General features: G+C 48.0%; 1 protein-coding gene across 8 annotated transcripts in view; it reads right to left on the bottom strand.

Annotated features, from left to right (window-relative positions):
• Nucleotides 1–25,701, bottom strand: part of SGSM2 (small G protein signaling modulator 2) — an 81,928-nt gene that overhangs the window by 22,186 nt on the left and 34,041 nt on the right. For 2 of the 8 annotated variants that reach the window (XM_080982825.1, XM_080982820.1), the window contains exons 3-13: nt 17,560–17,722; nt 16,132–16,203; nt 15,132–15,296; nt 12,823–12,890; nt 11,778–11,923; nt 9,946–10,080; nt 7,773–7,897; nt 6,510–6,577; nt 5,715–5,878; nt 3,412–3,547; nt 2,260–2,394 (exon numbers count right to left, since the gene is read on the bottom strand). In XM_080982825.1, coding sequence (XP_080838951.1) covers nt 2,260–2,394; nt 3,412–3,547; nt 5,715–5,878; nt 6,510–6,577; nt 7,773–7,897; nt 9,946–10,080; nt 11,778–11,923; nt 12,823–12,890; nt 15,132–15,296; nt 16,132–16,203; nt 17,560–17,722 — 1,377 coding nt within the window. The remainder of the gene's footprint in view (nt 1–2,259; nt 2,395–3,411; nt 3,548–5,714; nt 5,879–6,509; nt 6,578–7,772; nt 7,898–9,945; nt 10,081–11,777; nt 11,924–12,822; nt 12,891–15,131; nt 15,297–16,131; nt 16,204–17,559; nt 17,723–25,701) is intronic. The other 6 variants (XM_080982822.1, XM_080982821.1, XM_080982826.1 and 3 more) reach the window with 6 other exon arrangements.

The raw sequence follows: 25,701 nt of genomic DNA, 5'->3' as shown, positions 1-25,701 counted from the left end.
CAACTCTACAATTCTATGATTCCATGCCCTTCCCTGCTTGCTCATCCAGACAGCAAATGTTGCTGACCGAGTGCGCTGGAGTGACAAAGCACCAGGCCATAGGAGTCCAAAGCAACCTCAGTCCTGGGAGTGGGGCAGGGGGGAGAGAAATGGGGCCCTCCAAGCTTCTCCGTTCGGCCATGAGAACTCAAGCCAGGCCACACCCTTCACTGACCCTACATCAGGGGTGACACACATCACCCCTGTGTGTTTTCTGCCTGGCTGGGATGTGTCTTCGAACTCTTGACCATGCCTATTACTTGCCTGCATGCAGGAGGGTATATCTGTAGAAACTAGCCCACTGTACAACAGGTAGAATGACTGCCTGTCGCTCCACCCCCTTTTACCTCTAGCCATGCCCACCACGAGCATTTGGCCCCCAGAAGGCTTCCCAGAGGTGAATGAGGCCCTCAGGTTACAAATGGTCCTCCATCCGTGTTGGAATAGGATGGGAGGACAGAGGCTCGGGCTTTGATCTGGCACCCCAATTGCCTTCTTCACCGTTTTGCATCCGCCCAGATACCAGTTGTCGGAGCCCGACTGTGGACAGATTCAGACATGCGGTAATGGTTGTTATGGTTCTGGACAGTCAAGAGTTAACACTCCAAAAGCGTTCTTATTAACTGGGTGCACTGCCCACATGATCCGGGCATTTCCCTTTGATCTGTGCTCTGTGGGGGCTGAGCTCTCTCTGGAGAGCAGTCTATCTCAGAACATGGGCAAGGTAGTTTTGTTTTTGTTAGAGACAGAAAGCTGCGAACACGCAGCTAGATTCTGTAGGTTTTCTTTTCTGTTTGTTATGCTTCTAAATAAAGAGTGTTAGAATAGAAGCACTGGTGCCAAGCTGAGTTATTGAAGACACTATGTCGACACAGGCAAGCCATGTTACGCTGCGTGTGAACTCTGCTATTATCCGGCAACTGAGAAGAGTGGCAGCGTGCGAGTGGAAGCTTGTGGGCGCCATTGAAGGTTGTTGGAGTGGCAATAAATTCAGATTTATTGCAGGGCCGTTGCAGCAGACTCAGTGGGTCAAAGGATTTACGACCCACAGACTTTAGCAATGGTTTTCCTGGAGTGGAAACTGGAGACCTGCGTGCCACCATCTTTGGCAGGGGTGGGAAGCTTGTGTCCCTCCAGATCTTGATGTGCTACAACTCCCATCGTTTGCTACGCTGGTTGGGAGTCCATCTGGAGGGTTGCAGCTTCACTGCCTACAGTATAAGCCTGGGGTTTGAGTAATGCTGGTACGAGAAAAGGCATTCGACCCGCAAAAAAGACTCGACTTTGAATATTTATATCAGGCCTGACCAATCTAGAAGCTTCACATAGGCTGCCAATCAAGAGGCCTGATGTTACACCCGCAGTTCCCTTGTCTGCCTGAAGAGGCCTTTGCACACACCACCTTAGAGGCATGGGCAGAAATTTGGAGGGGCAGATGTGGGGACAGCAAAGTAAACCCTACAAACATAACATAACATAACATAACATAACATAACATAACATAACATAACATAACATAACATAACATAACATAACATAACATAACATAACATAACAACGTAACATAATGAAAAAGGAAGGAACAGGCAAGTTGCTCTCTAAAGAAATTAGAAACAAACACAGACATTTTGCCTGTCATCTCAGGTTCGACAAATGCGAGAAACCTTGTTTTAAAAAATGAAAACTGGGATTGTAGGGATTATGGGTTGCCCAGCAGGATGGGGGCAACTACCCCCTTCTTCACTGCCACCCCACTGTGGACAGCCATGTCTTCAAGCTTTTCTGGTTCAAGGTTCCTGAGTACTGAGTGCAGACTACCATCTAAGCCAGCCTTTCTCAACCTGTAAGTCCCCAGATGTTGTTGAACTACAACTCCCATCACCCCTAGCTAGCAAGGCCAGAGCTCAGGGATGATGGGGGTTGTAGTCCAACAACATCTGGGGACCCACAGGTTGAGAACCACTGATCTAAGCAGAGAAGAGAAAGGAGTTAGTGACTAATGGAAACAGGGGACAAAAGAGCCACTGGTCTCTTAGGTTTCCCTTTTCCAAGACGGCCTCCTTGCAATTCCTCTGACCCGGAAGGAGGCACATCAAGGCTGCAGCAATGCCAGCACCGTTGCACGTTGCGTGCAAGTGTGAGAAAGTATGTTTTGCTCTGGAGCTGCCAGGGGGTGGGGATGAAGAGGGAGTGGGGTTGCGGGGGGAGAAGGATAAAAACCTTTCATCCTTTTAGGATCTGTGAGGTTCCGATTGCAGATCATGGATAGCATTGCGTGCAGCTTGTCTTCGTCGTCCTCGTCATCGTCGACGGAGGCAGAGCGGCTGGCAGCTAAGTGGTGGTAGTTAATAGTTACTGCTCAAAGAAAATAGTGAAAGAGGAATAAGAAAAACAAAACGGGCATTGGGATCCACCAGTCAAGCTTTGAAAGGACATGTCTGAAGCAAAGGGAACTGGGTCCTCCCCTCCACAAGGGGGCAAACACAAGATTCTGACATCATGGATTGGTAGGAAGGCCACCTTCCAACCAAAGGCCCATTCATCCATCACTAAGAGCTGAGCATGAACGGCGCAACAACTGGGGTTGGTGCTTCCAAAAGTTGTCGAAAGATGGCTTGCCTACTCAGCCAGTCAAGGAAGACTGCACACAATTGTATTCATCCCCCCACCCTCAATGACACAAACAACCTTCCAGAATCACAGATTTGTAGAGTTGGAAGGGACCATGACGTCCTTTAGACCAACCCCCTGCAATGCAGGAATCTCAGCTAACACATCCATGGCATGATGAATCATTGGACTACAACTCCCATCACCCCTAGTCACTAACCATGCTGGCTGGGACTGTTGGTTTTGGGAGTCCTTCTGCGTCTGGAGGGTTGCAGGTTCTCATTCCCTGTGGTCGATCCTTCCATTTTATTTTATTTTTATTTTTAAAAAGAGAGACGCATGCTGCCAATGACTGCATTGAATGCTGCAACTCACAATTTTCTGTACGTGAGAATTTCTCATGGAAAATCAAATGCAATGCCAATTTGCTGGTAAGTCTCTCTATCTCTTTTTTTAGACTAATTGGGTTTTTATTGTATCATATGTTGAAAACTCTTAATAAAATTGATATAAGAATAGAAGGCCACAGGTTCCCCACCCCTGACCCCGATGGTAGTTCATTAATTATTATTTTTTAACGGCGCTGTATTTTATGGTGTGATCTATTTTTACGTTGCCTCGAGGGCAATTTAAGTCAAAAAGGCACGGTGCAAATGTTCTAAATAAGATTAAAAACTTCAAGGAAATCCCCAATGTCGCCGCTACCAAAGAAATTACCGTCATCTACGTAAAATGAAAAATCAAAACAAAGGAGGTTCTTACTGTTGTCATGCCTATGGCCTGGGTAAATGATCCTGAAGACGTAATCTGCAGCCGTCTCCATAGCCACTGGCATTTCTTCGAGATCCACAGACCTGTTGTGGGTGTTCCGTTTCCGGAGTTTGGGGAAAACTTTGCCCTACAATGTAAAACAGGGCAATCCAACAGGATGTGACTCAGAGAGAGGCTGTAGTAGAGAGTTCTAAACCCCTCTCTCATGACACTAGATCTCAGGGGTTACCCGACAAAGCAGTAAATCCAGGGCAGGCCAAAGGAGGACTTCCTTGAAAGATGTGGAAGTCAATAGCCGGAAGAGGTGGCAAATGGAGCAGGGCAGTCTCTTTATCAATGGCTAAGATGAAACCTCCATGTTCAGAGGCAGTCTATCAGTGAGTACCAGTTGCCAAGGAGCTACAACTATCGGAGAGGGCAATATAACCTTCAAGGCCTGACTGGGGGCTTCTGAAGAGCATTCGGCTGGCCACTATGAGAATAGGCTTCTAGCTTAGATGGCACTTTGGTGCAATCTAGCAGGGCTCTTTTTGGCCTCTCATGAAGAAGGAGGAATGGTCTATGTTGCTCTGGGTATTTTTTTTTTTTTTAATAATTTTTATTGAGATTTAAGATCACCCACCAACACCCACCAACACCAGTAAAACCACCAACACCAGTAAAACATCAAATCTTATTACATATATCCTACTTATGCTCCGTAGAGCTGTTGACTTCCGTCCTTCCCTTCCATCAGTTTTCCTATTCTATTCTATAGTTCACAGTTTCTTTGATTAGATATTACAACATGACATAAGATTTACTTCAATCCTGCCAAAGTTTTCAAATTTGCACAGTTCTCACTTATATAGATCAAAAATTTACACCATTCTTTTGGGTACTTTGTCTCCTCCTGATTGCGAATTCTGTGTGTCAATTTAGCCATCTCAGCGTATTCAACCAGCTTTATCTGCCATTCTCCTATTGTCGGCATCTCCTGTAGCTTCCACTTTTGAGCTATCAGAACTCTAGCTGCTGTTGTTGCGTACAAATATAATCTTTGATCAGTCTTCTTAATATCTTCTCCCACCAAACCTAGCAAGAATTCTTCCGGCTTTTTGGGAAAGCTATACTTAAACATCTTTTTAAACTCGTTATAAATCGATTCCCAGAACTCTTTTAATTTATTACATGACCACCACATATGAAAGAAGTCGCCATCCTTTTCCTTGCATTTCCAGCAAGTTTTATTACTAGTTCTGTACATTTTTGCCAATTTGGTGCGAGTAAGATACCAACAATAGACCATCTTCATAACATTCTCTTTTAAGGCAGAACAAGCGGTGAATTTTATACTCTGATTCCAGAGTTTGGCCCATACATCATAGTCTATGTTGTGTCCTAGATCAATAGCCCATTTTATCATAGCCTCTTTTATAAGTTCGTCTTTTGTATTCCATTCTAATAGGAGATTATACATTTTTGAAAGTAGTTTAGACTTACTTTCTATAATGTCTATTTGAAATTTCGATTTTTTGTCTTCAAATCCTGGCTCTGGCTATTTTTGATGTGCAACAAGGGCGTGCCATCCGTTATATAGCCATAATGGCACCCCCCCCACACACACACACACGAACACACAAAGGTCTGGGAAGGCTTGGATATCCTGGGGTTTGCCGATCGCATCCTCAAACAGTCCAAAGTGGCTAACTGCGGGTGGTGGACTGGACTGGATAGCCTGTAAAAGGGCACAGCTGGGTGGCTGGCTCCCAAGCAGCAGCGCTCCACCCTACAGTGGAGCAGTTCTCAGCAGCTGCTTGCCAAAATACAACCTCCCCCTTCATGAAATATAACCGAGTACTAGTTGGTTGGGTGAGGTACATAGCCGTCGAGAGCTGGTAAGCATATGGTTGGTCGAGACTGGAAGAGAGACCCTGATTGGACACAGCAGAGTGGGGAACTGGGCAGGTCGATGGGGCCGCCCACCTATCGATTGCTGCTTGAAATTAAACAGTGCAGGTATAAGCAAGCTTTGAAGGCCCAACAGGGAGTTGATTGCTGGGGCTGCAAAGCACCTCACACAGCTTATGGGGACTCTCTGCATGGATCCCTACAGGTGCCGCTGATAGATGGGGAGCCTGTGACTCTACAGATGCTGCTGGACTACAACTCCCATCATCCCTCTCCATCGGCCTTGCTGGCTGCTGTGGCTGATGGGAACTGGAGTCCAGTGACATCACAAGGGCCGGAGGTTACCCATTACTGTCCTGTCAGGTCCATATGGAAGGCGTTATTTGCCAGGCTAGAGGTCTCACCTTTCCCTGCTGGGACCACAGTGGAGGCTCCAACTGTCCACGGGGCAGAAGGCCATTTTCAAGGCAAGAAAGGAAGGCAAGGAGGTGTCCGCCAGGCGGGAAGTGAAGCGGGGGCCGCTGGATGCCATCTTGACTCACCAGAACCAACGTCCCCCCTCGCTCTGCTGCAGGAATGAATATGCCTCAATGTTAGCTCTGTTTACATAAGTCAAAAGGAATCTAAGTAGAGTGGTTAATGTGGGGGGAAAACCTGGCCATTGTGCACATTCCTACCAGGCCTCAGGGAGAATGTGCACATAATCTTTCCATGAATCACATTTCCTGGTCAATATTCATAATCCCCAAAAGGCTTTGGAGAACGTGCATATTGCGACTGAATTTTGTACATTCTCTTGTCATTGTGCATAATCCCCAACAAGTCTTGGAGAATGTGCATAAGCGTTTGACCTCCACGGGGTGCAAGCCTGGGCAGTGTGTATGGAGGTCCTGGGCTGCCCAGACAACAAGACCCCACCTCTCGCCCTCAATGATGTGCATATTGTGACTGAATTTTGTACATCTCTGGGCAATATGCATTTTCTCCAGTCAATAGGAAGGTGTGTTGTGGGCCGTGTAAGATTAGGCAGCGGACCAGCAGCAGCCTGAGGAGTGCAGATTGCACACTGCTGAACAAGAAATTGGAAAAGGTGGCATGGTTCTTGGAGAATCTGCATACTGACCAGAGAAAGTTCATATGGTCCAGAAACCCTCTGGAAGGTCCCAGATTCCCCATGACAAAGGGTGTATGATACTTACGTTGCTGATGGCAGTGGATGCACACAATTTGGCTAAATGGCACAATCAAGGCATAGTCCCAGTAGATGCTGAACGCATGTAATAAGATAAACAAACAGAAATACAAGAGGTGATCATTTCTTCAAGGCCCTGTCAACCCAACATAAATTTGTTTAATTACTAAAAAAAAATAAAAAATTGTCCAGTAGCACCTTAGAGAACAAGTAAGTTTGTTCTGGGTATAAGCTTTCGTGTGCATGCACACTTCTTCAGATACTTGTTTAATTACTGTTTGATTGATTGGCTAATAATCCAAGCTTTTGTCAAGGCAACGCACAACACACAAAATTAGTATCAGCACAAAGCACCTGCTTTGGGGCTAGAGGGGTTTTGCACATGCCCCTCTCTGCCCTCTGCCCAGGTGAGAAAGAGGCAGTATCAGGGTTCAAAGACACATCCTAGCCTGGGGAGCAACAAAGCAGAGCCAGGGAGGGGTGTGGCCTGCAAAGAGATCTGAAGGCCTGTGTCAAAGTGCGACCCAGCAGTAAATCACACCATTCAAAGCTGAAGTTATCTCTTTATTAGCAAAAGCACGATCTTCCCAGACTTGGCAGGAGATCAAGCAGCTCATTCCTAGTAGTCTTACTCCATGAAAATCAGAGACTAAAGGCCTCCACCTCCCCACACCTGTTTATGTCTCCTCCTCTCCAGGACCTTCCCCAAGCAATCAGAGACTGTGCCTGCATGTAGCCTGCCACTGCTCCACCCATTTCAGCCCTCTTCTGGGAGACCAATGGGAAGGGGAGCTTGTTGCAACAGGAAGGAGAGACACCAGGGTCTCTTCACCAGCCAGACTCCCCTCTGCCTCTTGTCTTCTCCTGCTTCAGCTTCTGCCTCTGATTCTAGACTTCCCTCTGCCACCGATTCTCCCCGCTCACTAAGCCCTGATACCCCTCATCTTCCGAAACCACCTCCTCTTCCCAGTCTTCTCCCTCATTGTCAGCCCACCACCACTCCCTGGGCTCTGAGTCTTCTTCCCTTGGGGGTTTCCCCAGCTGGTTCCTTTCAGCGTTCCTAGGTGTCCAGCCAGTCTGTGACAGCCAGGGAGAGAGCCCCGGGAGGACCACATCTGCACTCCCCTCCCAGGCCTGAGGTTCCCCACTGGTGCATTACAGCGAATGGGGCGCTTGCCTCAAACAAGCCCAGTCTGCCCTCAGCCAGCCCCCCGCCTGCCAGACTTCTTTCTTACACTCAGCAGTCGCAAGGGCCACTACTGCGTCTTACCTTTTCTCAAGCTCCGAGTCCCCCAGTGTCCCGTTCATGAGCTGGTTCGGCGTCCATTTCAGAGTCAGGGAATCGGCCGACTGGTGGAGAGAGAGGTAGCCCGGGATGGCCTCCATGTCATCTTTCTGTTTGGGAAGCCAGCCAAATAATAAGGAGAGGAAACGGTTTAGGACAAATGTAGGAGAAAGAGAGCAACGTTGTGCACTGCAAAAACGAGAAGAGCCCTGGTCAGCCCAGACACTGAGGTCCAGCTCCAAGGGTCTTCTGGCAGTTCCCTCCCTGCAAGAAGTGAGGTTACAAGGAACCAGGCAGAGGGTCTTCTTGGTAGTGGCACCCACCCTGTGGAACGCCCTCCCATCAGATGTCAAGGAAATAAACAACTATCTGACTTTTAGAAGACTTCTGAAGGCAGCCCTGCTTAGGGAAGTTTTTAACGTTTGATGTTCTATTGTGCTTTCATATTCTGTTGGGAGCCGACCAGAGTGGCTGGGGAAACCAGATGAGCAGGGAATAGATAATAAATTATTATAATATTATGATTATTAGGGACACTGCTTCTGCACATCCCATCCCCAAAGGGCCTCAAACCTTTCAACAGCACGGCTTTGAACTGGAAAGAAACTGGGAGCAGGTGAGGCCCTGGGCTGCAAATCAGAAAGCAAGCAGAGAAAAGTCTTTTGCTCCCTCTCTCATAGCACTAGAACATTTTCCTCCAAGAATTGATTTAATCTTCTATTAACGCCATCCAAGCCATTAGTCATCGCTGCCTCCTCTGGGAGAGAGTCCCGCAATTTAACTATGCCCTGACTGTGCGAAGAAGGACTTTATTTCATCAGTCCTGAATCTCCCAACATCCAGCTTCCATAGATGTCCCACCAATTCTATTGTTAGGAGAGAGGGAGGTATAACATTTCTCTGTTGTTTGTCCTCAACTTTGAATGCACAGCCAGCTTCTAGGCAGCTGTGAAGGATGAGTAAGGCTGCGAGATGTCCTGTTGAGCACAGCAAAGGGACAGAGAGCGAGGGAGAGGAAAAAATAGGAGACGTGTGATGTCAAAGCCGGGGTCTCCTTGACCCAGGTACCTAGATGTAAATGAAGCCAACATTCTGGTCTTCCCTTCATTGACTTGCATGAATTGGTGACTCATCACAATGCTTCCAACCCTCTCTGTCCTGTTTGTGACTCATGTCTTTAAATGAATTCCCTTGTCAGTGTCCACTTCATACCTTTTAATTCTGACGTGAAGCGGCACATGTCCCCAGCTGGCTTGTGATGATGCACTTAACAGCCAAGATTCTGGAGAGATCGTGATATTGGCAAACGAGGTGAATTAATATATACCCCTCGCCAGACTCTTTTCTCTCCTTCAGTACATTGTTGGGATTATCAAGGCGACAGGCTAGAAGTGACTTAAACTTGGGTTCATCTGCACTGCACATTTAAAGCAGTATCATACCACTCTGGACACTCACGGCCTGCCCCTAGAGAATCCTGGGAACTGTAGTTTGTTGAGGGTGCTGAGAGTTGCAAGGAAGCCCCTATTCCCCTCCCAGAGCTACAATTCCCAGAGATTCCCGTGGAGAGTTATTTGGGTGAAGGCCCAGCTGCTTAAAGGGGTATGATACTGCTTTAAAGGTACAGCAGGGCTGGGTAACATCTGGTTTTCAGCATTGCGATATATCAGTAGCTAAATACGCGATATGCTGATACAGTGGAATCCTGGTTCTTGAATGGCTTAGTTGATGAACAAATTGGCTTCCAAACGCTGAAAACCCGGAAGTAAGTGTTCCAGTTTTCGAACGTTTGTCGGAAGCCAAACGTCCGACGCAGCTCCTGCAGCCAATTGGAAACTGTGCCTTGGTTTTAGAATGGTTTTGGGAGTCGAACGGACTTCCGGAATGGATTAAGTTCAAGAACCAAGGTTCCACTGTATATCTCAGTATGGAATGTATCTCAGCTGCTTCTTTCTCTTCACCTTAGGGGAGGAAGCAGCAGCTGAGATACAAGCCCCCCTACCCCTCTAGCTCACGCAAGACGGGGGGCAGGATCTGTATGGGGGCTGGGAACAGAAGCAGGATTCCTGGCACGGTTTCCTCTTTCTAACACCAATATGAAACGTCACCCCAGGCAGATGTGCTCCTCGGCCCCACGCCACACGATCCAAGCACTTACGGGCTGAACCAGGACGTTGTTCTTTCCATACAGCAAGTGCGTCCGGGAATTCTGGTGCAACGACTCGACGTAATCCCTAGCCGAGGCAGCAAAGCGATCCTCCGACATGCTTCCGCTGGAGTGCCGTTTCCGTATCTGGGGGGGGGGGGGGACACGTAAGGATACCGTTGCGTTGGCTGCAATGGGCAACTGTGATTAACCTGCTTTGTTGAGATAGGCGGCCTCACATTAATTATATTTTCATTGTTAAGTTGTGGTTATTCCTTGGCCCAGAGTTTCCCAAGCTTGGGTCTCCTGTTGGTTTTTGGACTACAACTCCCATCATCCCTTGCTAGCAGGGATGATGGGAACTGTAGTCCAAAAACAGCTGAGGACCCAAGTTTGAGAAACTCTGCCCTAACCCAAATGGAGTTTTGAAGGGCACGATCTCCTCATATCGATCCGCATTTGCTGCCACAACTTTTTTTGGGGGGGAGCACAGCAAGGAACAAGACTCAAGCAATCGCCTGATCCTGTCCCCGTGGTCATGCTGGTTCAATGGGCAATGGTGATACAAGACACCAAAGAGAAGTGCCCTTTTCTGGGGTGGGGGAAAGCTTTGCCCCATATTAGATTTCCGAAAGAGGAACAGCCCCGCATTTCGCAGCAAGGCCGCCATCTGAATTCCTCAGAAGGAAATCCTACTGATTTTGATGGGCTTCACTGTCCAAGGAAGAGTATTCAGAAGTCCAGCTATATTTTAATGTTCAGTTTTATGCTTCTGGAAGAAGAAGAAGAAGAAGAAGAAGAAGAAGAAGAAGAAGAAGAAGAAGAAGAAAAAGGAGAAGAAGAATAGCATACCACCCATCTGATTTGGTTACACCAGCAATTCTGGGCAGCTTCCAACAAATATAAAAGCATAATAAAACATCGAACATTAAAAAAATTCCCTATACATGCAAAAAGTGACTTTCCTTCAAGTAAGCCCAATACTTGCAGAGGGGGGAGTTTTGTTGTGGGGGGAGAAAATCCCTTGTTGCATAGAAGCACAGCCTATGAATGAGGGCACTACAAGCCTCCTGCAGGAATTGGACTGGACGGCCCCTTGGATCACTTTCAGTTCAATGAATATATATATATATATATGTATATATATATATATATATATATATTGCAGGTTGATCCCTATATGGAACAGCTGCACATTCCTCAGAGTCCCTTCCAGTTCTACAATTCAATGATTCTATAGTATTTCCAGTCTGAGGGGTGGGTGCCCCCTAAGGAGTCCCATCGGTGGAAGCCCTGCACAAGAACCTTTGCTTTTGCAATGGGCTTCCCACTCCCACCCCACCCCACTCTCCTCCCTCTGTGCCTCCCCTGCGCCCCAAAATCAGCTCAAGAGGACTCAGGCAAAACCCCAGAACACTGCACAGGGGGAGGTTGTTCTGTCTGGCAAGCTGAAAAGCTCGCACGGAAAGCACGTTCAACGTAGCACAAAGTTGAATTCCTCCCAATGCTTCCATACTGCATTTCAAGCGCACCCTCCCCAGATAATTCTGAGAACCGTAGTTTGCCCCCCCCCCGTACCCACAGAAATCCAATTCCCAGAGCCCTTAACAAACTACACTTCCAAGGATTCGTGGGGTAGAGCTGTGCTTCAAAAGTGCCCTAAACATACAGTGGGCATGCAGCCTAAATAGGTTATAACCATGTTGGCCACACCCTTCCAGATATTCTGGACTTCAGCTCCCATCATCTGGCTGGGCCTGATGGAAGCTATAGCCCCAAAACATCTGAAGGGCCATGGGATGGAAAAGGCTGCGCTGCCACATCAGGGAGAAAAAAGGACCCACTCCTAACGCTGGCCGTTTGGACGGAGAGTCTTGCCGGCCGTGGGCTCCGTGGATGCGATGCCGTTGGACCAGTTCGTCGGCCGAGGGGTCTGTCCAGAAGTGGTCGGCTGTTTTCAGCTTGGTGTATTCCAGGGCACAGGGTCCAACTGAGAACAGACCAGAGAGAGAGAGAGAGAATGGAATTGGGAAACTCCTTTTGCCTTCTCAGGGGTGGAAGAAAGCCAGTAGCTTCTCCTCAGCTAAAGAGATCTAAGCCAGTGATGGGGGCTCCAGATGTTGTGGGACTCCCAACGCCCATCATCCTTGACTACTGGGCCATACTGGCTTTGGCTGGGGGGATCTGGAGTACAAAGACGTCCGGAGGACCTCATCCCTGGTCTAAAGGAACAGGCAAATAAATTGTTTCCCAGGTTATCTCAAATTTGGGTACTGCTAGATTTCCACTGGCAGAAGAGCAACATCTTTACTTTTCGCTCAGGGAAACTCTTCAGGGTGGCAGGAGCTTCTCGGTGGTGGCCCTCAGATTACACAACTAATTGCCTGTGGATGTCTGCCAAATCCAGCATCTTGGCCCTTGGCAAAACAGGATTTAAATACCTATCAGCCTTTATATCAGGGACAGCTAATAGTGGTGCCCTTCAGCTGCAGTGGACTACAACTCCCAGCATCCCTAATCACTGGCCATGTTGCCTGGGGCTGATGGGAGTTGGAGTCCAACGATGTCTAGAGAGTCACAGGTTCCCCAGACCCAGCTCCATAGAACATATAACCCACTCCTCTTTTACCAGAAAAGGAAAATTGGGATTTTTAAATTGTTGATGCTGATGCCAAAAGCTCAGCTGTGCCTCAGATAGAGCCCATCGCTTCACGAAACCTCCTCTCCCTTCCTCTCCCCGAATCCTTGCTCCTTCCTTTGGTGCAATAGCATCACGTTTCTTGACTCACGTTCATCATCTGTGCAAACGCCTTTTTGGCGAACCACATGGGGACTGTCAAAACAGCGCTCTTCCAAAGCACACAGAAATAACATTTGAAAGATGCTCACCCAGCAGGCAAGCCAAGATGGGCCCACAGACCGGATCTGCCAGCAGAGCTTCTCTCTCGTAATATTTGCTGGAAGAGAGCAACCACACAAAACGACCGGCGATAAAATAACATTTATCTTTCAATGAAAAAAAGGAGCACGGGCATTAATGAAGTTTGCCGTGCGGAGGAGAGAGAGGCTCTTCCGGTTATTATTATTTAAACACAGGCCACGTTTTGAAAGGAGCGAAGCCTGAAACAAAAAAAGCAGGGCTGGCTTTCTTACACAGGGGCCCCTGCCTTATATACCCTGGCAAAGCATTTGCTCCTTGAGCCTAGGGTTGCCTGCTCAGACTGGCAGCGTTCTCCAGGCCAGAGTGGAGGCTGGTGCCTTACGGCAAATGGGAGGTCTGCCCCACCAACCTCAGTCTGCCCTCATACTTCTTAGCTCAGCTGCTTAGAGCAGGCATAGGCAACCTCAGCCCTCTGGATGTTTTGGGACTACAATTCCCATCATCCCTGACCACTGGGCCTGTTAGCTAAGGATCATGGGAGTTGTAGTCCCAAAATATCTGGCGGGCCGAGGTTGCCTATGCCTGGCTTAGAGCGTGGATGCTGATAGTGCCAAGGCTGCAGGCTCTATCCCTGCATATTCTTGTATTGCAGGTGGTTGGACCTGACGATCCTCAGGGTCCCTTCCGTCTAAAAGGTAAAGTGACCCCTGACCATTAGGTCCAGTCGTGGCAGACTCTGGGGTTGCGGCGCTCATCTCGCTCTATGGGCTGAGGGAGCCAGCGTAAGCTTCCAGGTCATGTGGCCAGCATGACTAAGCCGCTTCTGGTGAACCAGAGCAGCGCACCGAAACGCCGTTTACCTTCCCGCCGGAGTGGTACCTATTTATCTACTTGCACTTTGACGTACTTTCATACTGCTAGGTTGGCAGGAGCAGGGACCGAGCAATGGGAGCTCACCCCATCACGGGGATTTGAACCGCCGACCTTCTGATCGGCAAGCCCTAGGCTCTGTGGTTTAACCCACAGCGCCACCCGTGTCCCCCCTTCCGTCTACAATTCTACATCCCTCTGATTCTATGGTGGGAATGGTGGCATTTCACCACTAGAGGGAACAGGAGTCCTCACTCTTTCCCCTAAGAGTGCTGATGTCATTCCCACCGCCCAGGAATATTTCCCTGGTTTATAAAAAAAGAAGCCGTGGGCTGCCTTTGCAACTCGGTGGCCTGCCTTGGCTGCTGCCCATAAGGCAATTTTTTTACAAAAATGAAAGAGGCAGCATCAGCATTTGTTCGTACAGACTTGGGGGCACAGCACACAGGAGCCTCTCTTTAATGCATATTGCTAACATGGAAAGGGAACTGGCGCAACGGAAGCCAGCTGCTCTGCGTCGACCGGTGAGAAAGAAAGCATCGTCTCTAGTTCCAGGTGTGCTGCTATTGATACTCAAAGATTATGCCCAATGCCAGAATAAAAGAAGTGTTTAAAAAAATCTAATCTAAAAAGAAACAGGAGCAAAGAGAAGAGAAGCAAGATGGAAAAAAGAAACAGAAGAAAGGAAAATAAAATAGATAGATAGATAGATAGATAGATATAGATAGATAGATAGATAGATAGATAGATAGATAGATAGATAGATATAGATAGATGATAGACAGATGATAGATAGATAGATAGATAGATAGATAGATGATAGATAATGATGATAGATAGATAGATAGATAGATAGATGATGATAGATAGATAGATAGATAGATAGATAGATAGATAGATAGATATAGATAGATACATGATAGACAGATGATGGATAGATAGATATAGATATAGATATAGATATAGATATAGATATAGATATAGATATAGATATAGATATAGATATTATAGATAGATAGATAGATATAGATATATAACAGACAGATGATGGATAGATAGAGATAGATAGATACAGATTAGATAGATGAGAAAGAAAGAAAGAAAGAAAGAAAGAAAGAAGGACTCAGTCGAGTTGTGAATTTAATTTGTTTTAACTGTTTTTAACATTGCTTTTTAAATTAATATGGTCCATTCTGGAGTCTTAGGGTAAAAGATGGGCAATAAATCAAAATTATTACTAATGATGAGAGAGCCTCCATTCATTGCTCTGCCCACTAGTGGCACATGGCCTCTGGAATGTTGCCCAGAAAGGAATGCAGCCCTCAGGCTGAAAAAGCCCCCCCCCCCCCCGCCATTGACAGCTTTTTTATAACGACAGCATGTGCCACTCGTGGCGCTCTTCCCTTTTGGAAAACAAAACAAAGCCAAGCTCCGGCACGTCCCTTACCTGCAGTTGTCCACCACGTACTGCACAATCTTGTCCAGCACCCTTTCGATCAGAGCAGTGCGAACCCAGATGTGCTTGACGGCTTGTGGGGTCAGGGCAGGGGCTTTGCTCGTGGTGGACGCCTGCCTCTTGAGGGATTCCTGGCCAGCCGGCTGACTTCTCCTGCTAAAGAGAAATAAAGAAAGCCCAAAAACTCTCAAAAAAGAGAGAGTTTAAAAGCTTCATCGCAAACACGGTTTAATTTGTCTGGAGAGGGACTGACAACTCTGTGCCCACCCCAAATGCAAGGCCTGCATTCCCCCAAGGGGTCACTTCTGGGGGAAGAGCACCTATAAATGGCTGGTAGCCATTGACAGCCTTGTCCCTGATTTCGTCTAATCACCTTCAGAAGTCCTCCAAGCTGGTGGCCATCCCCGCCTCCTGTGGCAGTGAGTTCCACAGTTTATGCGCTCCATAAACTTCCTTCGAGCTGCCCTGAATTCTCCGACATTTGGCTCCATTGGATATCTCCCTGTTCTAGCATTAGGCAGGTGTTTGAACCACACTTGTGATGTTGTTATGTTCACCTTGTGCTTGTGCGTTGACTGGAGCTACCATTTCCAAACCAGAAGGCCTAATTGGTCTGTTTTCGAAAGAGTGTCAAAGCAACAGCTGATAGGAGAACATGCTAGCAGTAAAACAAGCCTTACTGACATTAGTAAACTAGTTTAAACCGGAGAGGATGGATGTGGGGGGTGGGTGGCAAGGAGGAGGAGAAAAATAATCCATCAGAAACATTTTTGCTCCCTCCTTCAATCTGCCGGACTATGGGGAAAGAAAATAAAAACCCTTATTTGTCTAGCTCAGCCTTTGGCAATCTGGTGCATGCTCTGGACTACAACTCCCAGCAGTCCCTGGGAGCTGGGGCTGATGGGAGCTGTAGTCCTAAACATCCAGAAGGCACCAGATTGCTGTAGGCTGGACTACCCCACCTTATTCTCACTTGACATAAACTAGTAACCTGAGGAGAGAAAGAGGCGCTGGCTGATAGCTGAAACTCCTCACTATATTCTCCAGCTTTCTTAAAGGTGACCTGAAAAGGGAAAAAAGAAAGATGGATTCTTTTGAGGGTGGGTGTTTGTGTATGAGCGTGCACATGGGCACACTTGCACTTTTGGGGGTCATGCCTTTGGGGTCTGGGCTAACACAGACAAAACAGTCAGCACCTAGAACAGTGTGTTCCCAGGGAATTCTGGGTTAAACCGGAACAAGTCTCAGAGGAGAAGGGGTGCGAGAGAGATCAGCTCCCCCCCCCCATAACACCTTGCCAATTTGAGTAGCCTCTTAGAGCATTCACAAAAACAAAGGATGGCTTGATTTTGACAGAAACGATAAATATTGCTAAATAAACCATTGTTGTCCAAAACTGATGATACTGGAAAACTAATGGTATGGAATATAGCTATAATGGAGAAAATTATGCATAATTTGAGATTTTAGGAAGGACTAGAACACTTTTTAAAATGCTTTGGCATTCTTTTATGCCCAACCATCATTTTCAAGACATCCCTTGTCACCAGTTTAGCAATTCAGGAACTATCCTTGATAATCTGATAATACAGATAGTCCTTACTTGGATTTTGTTATTTTAACCCCGTGTTAAAACCTGAGCGACTGTACTCATTTTGTGTGCCTATTTTATAGTTTTCTTTTTTCACCTTTTGATTTCTGTCTGCTGTTACGAGTTGTTCTCTCCATTTTATATACGTTATAAAATGTTTGTTTGTTTGTTTTTAAAATAAACACTCCCCCTCCCCTTTCGGCACTGATTTAATATCTGCTGCATAGCCATCGTGGAACCTTTTCACATCACCACACGGGCTATTTAAATATAAACTTGTTCAAAATGTGGCAGCACAGCTGAAGCAAATATTTAAACAGGGCAAGGAATAAAAGGACCCGAAAAACCTGTCTGAGATGACCTCTTAAGAGTGCAAGTAAGGTCTCTCTTAGCCTTGCAATGCGTGCCTGGAGCCAGTCTGTTAAAATGTGCTCCTGCAAATTGGCATCAAGGCCGGGGGGGGGGCATGAGAGTGCTGGGGTCCTTGGCCGCTGCGCAAGGATACCGCCCCACAACATAGCTGTCAACCTTCCCTTTTTTTGCGGGAAATTCCCTTATTCCAGCGCCGTTTCCCGCTGCTTTCCCGGATTGTTAGATATCCCGTAAACTGTCCCCGGGACAAGTGAGGCTGCTGATCCCTTATTTTCAAATCTGAAAGTTGACAGCTATGCCCCCCGACGCCAGCCCTTTGCAGTGTGCAGAAATCAACACGCTCCAGTCTTTCAAATGAAAACCCTGCAGATCTAACTCAGGGACGGGCAAATTCTGCAAAACAAGGTTTCGTCACTGAGCTGCGGACTCCCTTCGGAGGCGGACCTTAACCCTCACCTGCCTTCTACCTGCTGCAGCAGCTCCTGGGCTTTCCTGCACACGTCACTGGCAACGTCGTACGTCTTGCCGACCTTGGTGAAGAGGGCGGCGATCTTGTCGGTCCGCAGGAAGCCGGCTGCCCGTCTCTTGAGCATGTGCAGAAGGCAAGCTTCCACCACCCCTGGGAGGAGATAAGAAGGCAAGAGTGTCAAGGAGCAAACCCCACTCCGCTGCAGAGTTCTGTGGTCTCGGGGCAAACAGAGGCTCTTGTTTAACAATAGGAGCAAAAGGACGGTGTGGTTCTGGGGTGGGTGTCCCCGGAAGCTCAGGGTGGATGGACTCAGTGGTCCATCAACCACAGCCAGGTATAAAATAAGAGCCTGGATGGCGAAGACTACAAAGTTCCAAATGGCGCTTCAGGGGGAGGAGCCAACAGCCTCAGTGCATCCCATCCTAAGCCATGACCTGGGATGACCTCGGCGTACAAATGAAGAACTATCCCTGACTAGCATCAGGCTGCCGTCGCAAAACACAATGACAGTGGCTGTTGTTCAGTGTTAGAAACTCAGATGTCTAAGCTAGGTGCCAAATAGCTCCTTAGACCAAGGTTAAAGCTGCCTAAACAGAATGTCTAGCAGCCATTTTGGGGCAAGACTGCTCTCAAGTCTTATTTTTTCAAATGATGGACTGACTGTGATTGATTCTCAGTTAAACATCCGGCTAGTTCAAGTGGCGACCTAGAGCTAGGTTAAGAACTGTGACAACTTAAAAGAAGAAAAGTCACTTGATCCAGAGACATTGGCCTATTCCGACCTCTTTTTCTTAATGGTGATTGCTGCTGCTCAGTCTGCGTAGAAAAAGCATTTGGGTCCAGAAATTCATGCCCATTGTGCAGACAAAAAAGAACGGATAGAATTCTAAGGGAAAGGGTATTAGTGTGTGAAAACAGTCCAGATCCAAGGATTCCCCAGGCACGCACCTCCAGATGGTGGAGATGTCAGGCTGGGACATCCTGGCACCCAGGCATCTTCACGTGGTCGATAGCCAGGTGCAAAATGCGCCAGGCGCCTGGCTCATTTCAAACACTGCTGTTACTTGCAAGCAAGGAAGAGATCTTCATTCCGGCTAAGAGCAGTACAGGCTCAGCAAAGTCCAGAAGTAGAGGTTCCAAGGCACACGATCAAGGGAAGAGGTTCACAACCAAACAGAAGACGTCCCAATAGTGGACACGCCCCTCCCGCCAAGCTTTTAAAGATGAGGCCTCATGAGCAGGACCAGCTGGCCTGCTGTGTGCCCACATGTATGGCCCACCTGGGCAGGTACATGAGCTGATCCCACCTATGAAGGCAGCGTCTGGTTCTCAGTGACAAGACAGAGCCACGCCCCTTCTATTTCCTCTTTTTCCCCCTATCTGAAGCTGCCAGGCCAGACCAGATCCCCACGGGGCAGAAGGCACCCATGGCAACGAGAGATCAGGGATTCTGTTTGTGGCCCAGGTAAATTTCCAGTGTGCCCATTCCAAAGCATAAAAGGTAAAGGTAAAGGGACCCCTGACCATTAGGTCCAGTTGTGACCGACTCTGGGGTTGCGGTGCTCCTCTCGCTTTATTGGCCGAGGGAGTCGGCCTACAGCTTCCGGGTCATGTGGCCAGCATGACTAAGCCGCTTCTGGCGAACCAGAGCAGCGCATGGAAACGCTGTTTACCTTCCCGCTGGAGCGGTACCTATTTATCTACTTGCACTCTGATGTGCTTTCGAACTGCTAGGTTGGCAGGAGCAGGGACCGAGCAACGGGAGCTCACCCCATCGCGGGGATTCGAACCGCCGACCTTCTGATCAGCAACTCCTAGGCCCTTGTGGTTTAACACACAGAGATACCCCCTCCCTATTTCCTTGTGGGTCTGCCCAAAATCCCTTCCTGGTGCAACAGACATAAAGGGCTCCCGCAGCAGACCAGGCGATACAGATTGAGATTCCTGAAGCGAGGGAGGTCAAGACCCCAGAACTGCTTTTGATCACCCGGAAGCAAGAAGTGTTTAACAACTCTGAGGCGCCGATAAAGAAGTCCGAAATGTGCTTGCAAAATTACTGGAGGCTGAATTTAGCTCTTCCCCCCAACCCCCACCTGCCCTTCACGATGCGTTCTCCTGCCGCTTCAGAAGATGCCCACGTATTGAATTCTATAGTTACCAAGTGGACTGAGCCGCATCGCAATCTTGGCGCTTAACACCTACGGAATGTTTCATCCATGATCAATCCCAGTTGATTGGTGATTAAATTCAGAAAGGGAAGAAAGAGGCAGGGAGCACGTACGTCTCAGAGACAGCATCCTCCGCCCCCCTCCCCGGTCGCTCCTCCAACCCCCACTGCCCTCCCAAAGAAAATGATAGCATAAAGCGGATTGCCTCTTTTCCAGATTGATCTGACCACAAGTGCTTGCCTTTGCCTGTGTCAATTACTGGGAGCAACCTCTGGGGAAAGAAACTCGCATTTTGCAGCCTTGAAGAAAAAAAAAAAGGAGGAGGAGGGTGGGGGAGAAAAGCATTATCCATTAGGAAGATAAGCTTCATTTTGCTTTTTTTTAAAGGAAAAAAGGCTGAACATCTCAGACCCAAACTCGGAACATTCGTAGCACAGCAGTGGAAAAATACCAAGTCTTTGCATTCACACCCAGGCATGGCTGGAGAAAAATCACACACTTCATTGAAACATGTAAGGGGAGTGAGGGAGAGGAAACTCTGCGTCTTTTTTGAGGGGTGGGGGGAATCTTTCTGCGACTTACAGGGCTCCATCGATAAGCACCAAAGGCTCTGAGAAAATGAAGCATGACTCCACAGGCTCTGTTTTCATTCTGCGTTCGTGAAAATTTGTGCTCATGGTTGTATTGGGGTTGGTTATAACACCACTTTCCCTCCTGTTTGCACTTAAAAAGGTTTTGCACCCTGCGTCGTGTCTAATTGGAACGTGCCCTGCAGCTTCCTGCTGAAATCCGGTAACTTCTCATACCGCAAAACATTGCGGAGTTTTGTGTTCTGTCCCACTTTTGTTGCGGGCTCTCCTTCCTTTGGAGGTTTTTAAGCATAGGCTGGATGGCCATCTGTCATGGGTGCTTTAAGCTGAGATTCCCTGCACTGCGGCGGGTTGGACTAGATGACCCTCGGGTTCCCTTCCAACAATTCTATGATTCTAGGAAGAGCGCCCCTCCAGGTGGCAATAATGGGGAAGACTCACAGGACAAGCGGAATGACGTGCGGACAGGGCAGTATAAATCCAGTAGAGATCCACCACTAAGCGACCATTAGAGCATCAATGACATGTTACTGAATACACATGCAAAAAAAAATAAAAATCTAGAGAGGTCCTTACACCAGTGGGGAGAGCTTCCTGCTTTTCTTACCCTGCCAGTCTCAGCTCCCCAGTCTTAACCATATGGAGCTAACTGGGTTAGATGGGAGGAGGGTCCTTTCGGTGGTGACCTCCACCCACCCCAAATCATGGAATGCTTCCCCCAGTGAGGCCCGCCTGGTGCCGACATTACTGTCCAAATTTACTCCCAGAGATTCAGGCTGCATACACACAACACCTTTAAAGCATGTGGCATCCCTGGACACCTTCTGGCACTGTGGTATGCCTGGGGCAGCACTGAAACATACGATCTGGCCATTCCCTAGAGTGGCACCTTTCTAGATGAAAGTCACCGCCTGGGAAAATCCCTAAAGCGGTCAGATACTCCTGTGTCAGAAGCCGGAATCATGCATAGGTCAGCAATAAAACACTGAGTGAAGTTAACTCTTTATTCAAAGAAAGAAAACAGCGTGGGCCTAGTGATCACAGCAACTCTTCTCAGCAGGGAACTGTCCCAATGAGGCAGTCACGAGGACTGAAAATCCCCGCCTTCCCACTGCTCTCTAAGGCTATTCCTACCCAGTTCCTTCCCAAGCAATCTGAGGCTCCGTTGTCTTGTCTCTCTTTGCTCTGCCCTTTTCATACCTCTGCAGGGTCTGGGAGACCAGAGGGGAAGGGAGCTGGTCACAGCAGGAGGAGGAGAGCTCCTCCTCATCTCTGCCTCTTGACCCTGTCCGCTTCTGCCTCTGATTCTGGACTGCTCTCTGACATAGCCTCTTCCTGCTCATGAAAGCAAGAGACTCTTAATCTCAGGGTTGTGGGTTCGAGCAAAAAGTTACCTGCATTGCAGGAGGGTGGAATAGATGACCCTCATGGTCCCTCCCAACTCTTAAATTCTATGATCCTAAACCCTGTCACCTCTCCTACTGCTGATACTTCCTCCTAGCAGTCTGCTACCTCCTCTCCCTCTGACCACTGATTGTCGTCCCGCCACCAATCCCCTGGCTCTGAGCCTTCTTCCCTTTGGGGTCCTCCAGCTCATGTCACTCACCACTTCTCTGCCTCTAGCCAGTCCATGATGCCATGCTATATACACAGTAACATCCCAATGATCTGGGCCTTGACAGAGGGGCAAAGTTAAATGGACTCTACATTGGTGGCCAAAAGGCTAGTATTGCAATACTGGAAGGAACATAAATCTTGCTGCAACTCTTATCCACTCTTGCAGCCCGTGAAAAAGGTACCTTTAGTGGCCGCCAAAAGAGAACAAACACTCGGAACATTTGTGTTCTGTACTTGGAATTATTTGCAAGATCTGGCCCACAGGCTCTGCTGGAGCCAATTCCCTCCCCCTTTTTCTTCTCTTCCTCTCTCCCTCTTGTTTATGACATCAGGTGTGGGGCAGGCAAATCTTCAGCTGAGCCAAAGGAGGTTTGCAGTCACCTGATCAGCGGGTTGTCAGGGGCCTGTACGGTGCTTTGCAAGCCCGGACAACACGTCGTTCTCCCATGTTGGGAAAACGAGACATCTAACATCATGGCAATTGCTTCAGGAACTGTGTTTTCAGTGGGTTTACTTTTCCAGGTGCGCTGAATCAAAACTCTCCCCTGTCCGTACTGCTGACCCCGTCTTACGTCGCCATAAGCTCTCAACCGAGCCCGCCCCTGTCTGAGCATCCTTAAAACACCTTCATTTGCTGCCAGGGAACAGCCAATCTGCATGCATGTTAATTCCATTTCAGGGACACACACACACACACATACCCTGCCTGGAGATGGCTTCTGTGTCTGCGAGGCAGGCTCCAGATTGCAGCCAGTGCCTGTGTGGGCGGGAGAGACAGGATATATGGCTTTTTCACCTTCCGGGCTTCCCACACACAGCCTAGGCACGATTGCTGTCTTTGGCTTCCATCATGAGCTGGGGGCACAGAAGACTATCAGCTCCAACAAAATTAAAATTGGGGTGAAAGCGGGAAAGGCAGCTTGTCAGCTCAGTAGATTAGAACTGTCGGAAGGGCTGGATCCACAGAGGAAGGTCACTGGGACCCTGCAGAGGACCTAGTTGCTCAGCATCCATCCTGATTTGCTTCAGGGTGTTTGCACATCTTCCCATTGGTCAGTCGTTCACCCCACACTTCTCTGTGCCTTTCACTGTCACTTTCCAAACTGCAAAACATCTATTTTCATGGGTGGGTGTTTTCAAGGCACGTCTGTTGCACTGTAGCCCTTTAATCTCCTTTGAAATAACCAAGCTCCAGTATGGGCTTGGATCCCTCCCGGAAAGCACCTGACAGTCTGGAGGCGCACGCTGTCACCAACGCAAAGCAGGGTCCAATCCCTGGCATCTCCAAGTAGGGTTGGGATTCACTCTCAATTAGTAAAAACAGGATCTGCACAGGAGCACAGCAACTCATCTCCGGCAGGTCTTGCCCCCTTGAAATAGTTGCTGAGACTGAAGGTCCCCCACCTCCCCACAGCTGCCTAAGTCCCCTCCTCTCCAGGGTTTCCCCCAAGCAATCTGAGACTGTGCCTGCATGAAGCTAACTTCTCCTCTGCCCGCTTCATGCCTCTCCTGGTTCTGGGAGACCAGGAGAGTGAGGTGCTTCTTACAGTGGGAGAGGGAGACACCCATGCCTGTTCACCAGCTGGACTCATCTCTTTGGGCCTCCCTCTTCTTCTGCCTCTGAGTCTGAACTGCTCTATGCCCCAGCCTCGTCCTGCTCACTAAACCCTGTTGCCTCTCCTGCTTCTGTCACCTCCTCCTCCCAGGCTTCTCCCTCAGACTGCTGAACATCATCCTACCACCAATCCCCTGGCTCTGTGCCTTCATCCCATAGGACATTCCCCACCTCCTGCCTCCCACCATTTCTCTGCGTCCAACCAGTCTGTGACACTTGGAGAACTCTGGAGGTAAAACAAAAACAAACAGTTGAGGACGGGCTATCTCCTTCTTGTTCACCCCTTATTCACTGTCCATGCCCTTCTGCAGAAGACTCCATTTTTCTGGCACCTCCATCCTGTTCTGGTCATAAGGCTCTTGGTGGCTGTCAGGCGATGGCTATGATCTCCATCCATTGTTGGTGGCACTAATGTTTCTGAATATCACTTGCTGGGAATTGCAGGGAGACAGAGTGCTGTTGTCCTCATGCTCTGCTTGTGGGCTTCCCATTGAAGCATCTGGTTGGCCACTGTAAGAATGCTGGACCAGATGGGCCACTGGTCTGCCCTGGCAGGGCTCTGCTCTTAAGGAAAAGCTGGTAAATGTAAAGCTGGCAGTTTAACACTGGAGAGCAATCCTGGATCCTCAGTCGGCTGACTTGATTAAGGGGCAAGAAAGGGAAGGGTGTCTGGGAGTATATTACATCCCTGGTCTCAACAGGACCATCCTGCTATCCCAGACTAACTAATGCCGAACATTAAGGAAAGTGAGCGGCCGTGGAATCAGCTTAGAGTCAGCACAACACCCGCGGAGACGGGAGAGGGAACTAATGAAATCGTACGTCAGCTGCGAAGCTGCCCGTCGGCTGAGATAGCACCACATGCATCAAAACAGAAAAGTGAAGCAAAGTAATAAAAACCTAGACTCAGTCAGGAGGGTTCTTCCTCTATAATTTAACTCCAGGTGACAATTATGCAGCAAAGAAGACTTAATTGGACTTTTCCTGCCGCAATCGTGCTTGCTTCTCCCTTATTGCTTCAGGAAATAATTTCAACTACGACAGCCCAGAGCTGGCCTACGGCATGCTTCTGTTTCCTTGCAAGAATATTTCTGAAAAGCATGTCATCGCCGCCTTCCCAGAGCCCTGAATCCAGGAGTTCCTAGATCTTGACTCTCTGAACAGAGCTTCCCCTGCCTTTGAAACATGGCCCTTTTGGCACCTTCCATCCTGAGATAATAGCTCAGCATGTTCCAACTGGGAGATACCACATTTTAGGGGTGCGCACTGTCCGCAATGTTTTATCCAGACCCTGATTCAGCACTTCGGCAAACACCCCGCCTTCATCTGAGGAGCATCACAGGCTCTCCTATCAGGATCTGAGTCCGTCACCCCAAAAGCTCCCACATTTGTTATTGGGAAATAATATATATATATATATTAATGGCTACAGCTTTTTCTCTCTTTTGGCAGAAGTAGATGAAAATTGCAGGAATACTAGCCCCTCCAAGTGGATGAAGTCTGCCAAATTACAGGCAAATAAATCTGGGGTCTTTTGTGCTGGAAACATTTAAAGTTGAATTGGGGTGAAGAAGAACTATCAATCAATCACCTTTATTGGCATAAGGACAATACAAAAATATATGGGTCAAAGCATAAAATTGGCATCTGTTCATAAAAGGTAATGCTTTAAGACAGAACTATGCAGACCTAATGAAGTTAAAAAAGTTTTAAGTGTCTTTTTAGGGGCATTATACAAATGTGATACTAGATGGCAATGGTGAGCATATGGCAAATTCAACTTATTTTTTAAAACGTGTTTTAAAAAAAGCATTTTCACAGCATTTTTTAAATATGTGCCTAGATTCCACCCTGGTAAAGATCCCACTTTGTGTCTGACCAGCCTATCAAGCAAAGGACATCAGCCTGGTATTTGGAATACATCCAAATCCAATACACTGATCCTATACACCCCTCAGAGAAGACTGTGATTAAGTGGCTTACAAATTGCTGGAATAAATAAAAATAAAACTACATTGCGCTGCCCCCAGTTTTGAAATGTTCCTTCCTTCAGGAGGACAGAGATGGCCACACGTTTGTCAGGAGTTCCCAGTTCATATTCTCTATTTCCCCCTCACTTTTGGTGGTTTCTGGATGGAC

This window comes from Podarcis pityusensis (genome assembly GCF_964106645.2).
Source record: "Podarcis pityusensis genome assembly, chromosome: 15".
Classification (NCBI taxonomy): Eukaryota; Metazoa; Chordata; class Lepidosauria; order Squamata; family Lacertidae; genus Podarcis; species Podarcis pityusensis.
Note: the sequence above shows the minus strand (reverse complement) of the source record. Positions and strands in the feature narration are given on the sequence as shown.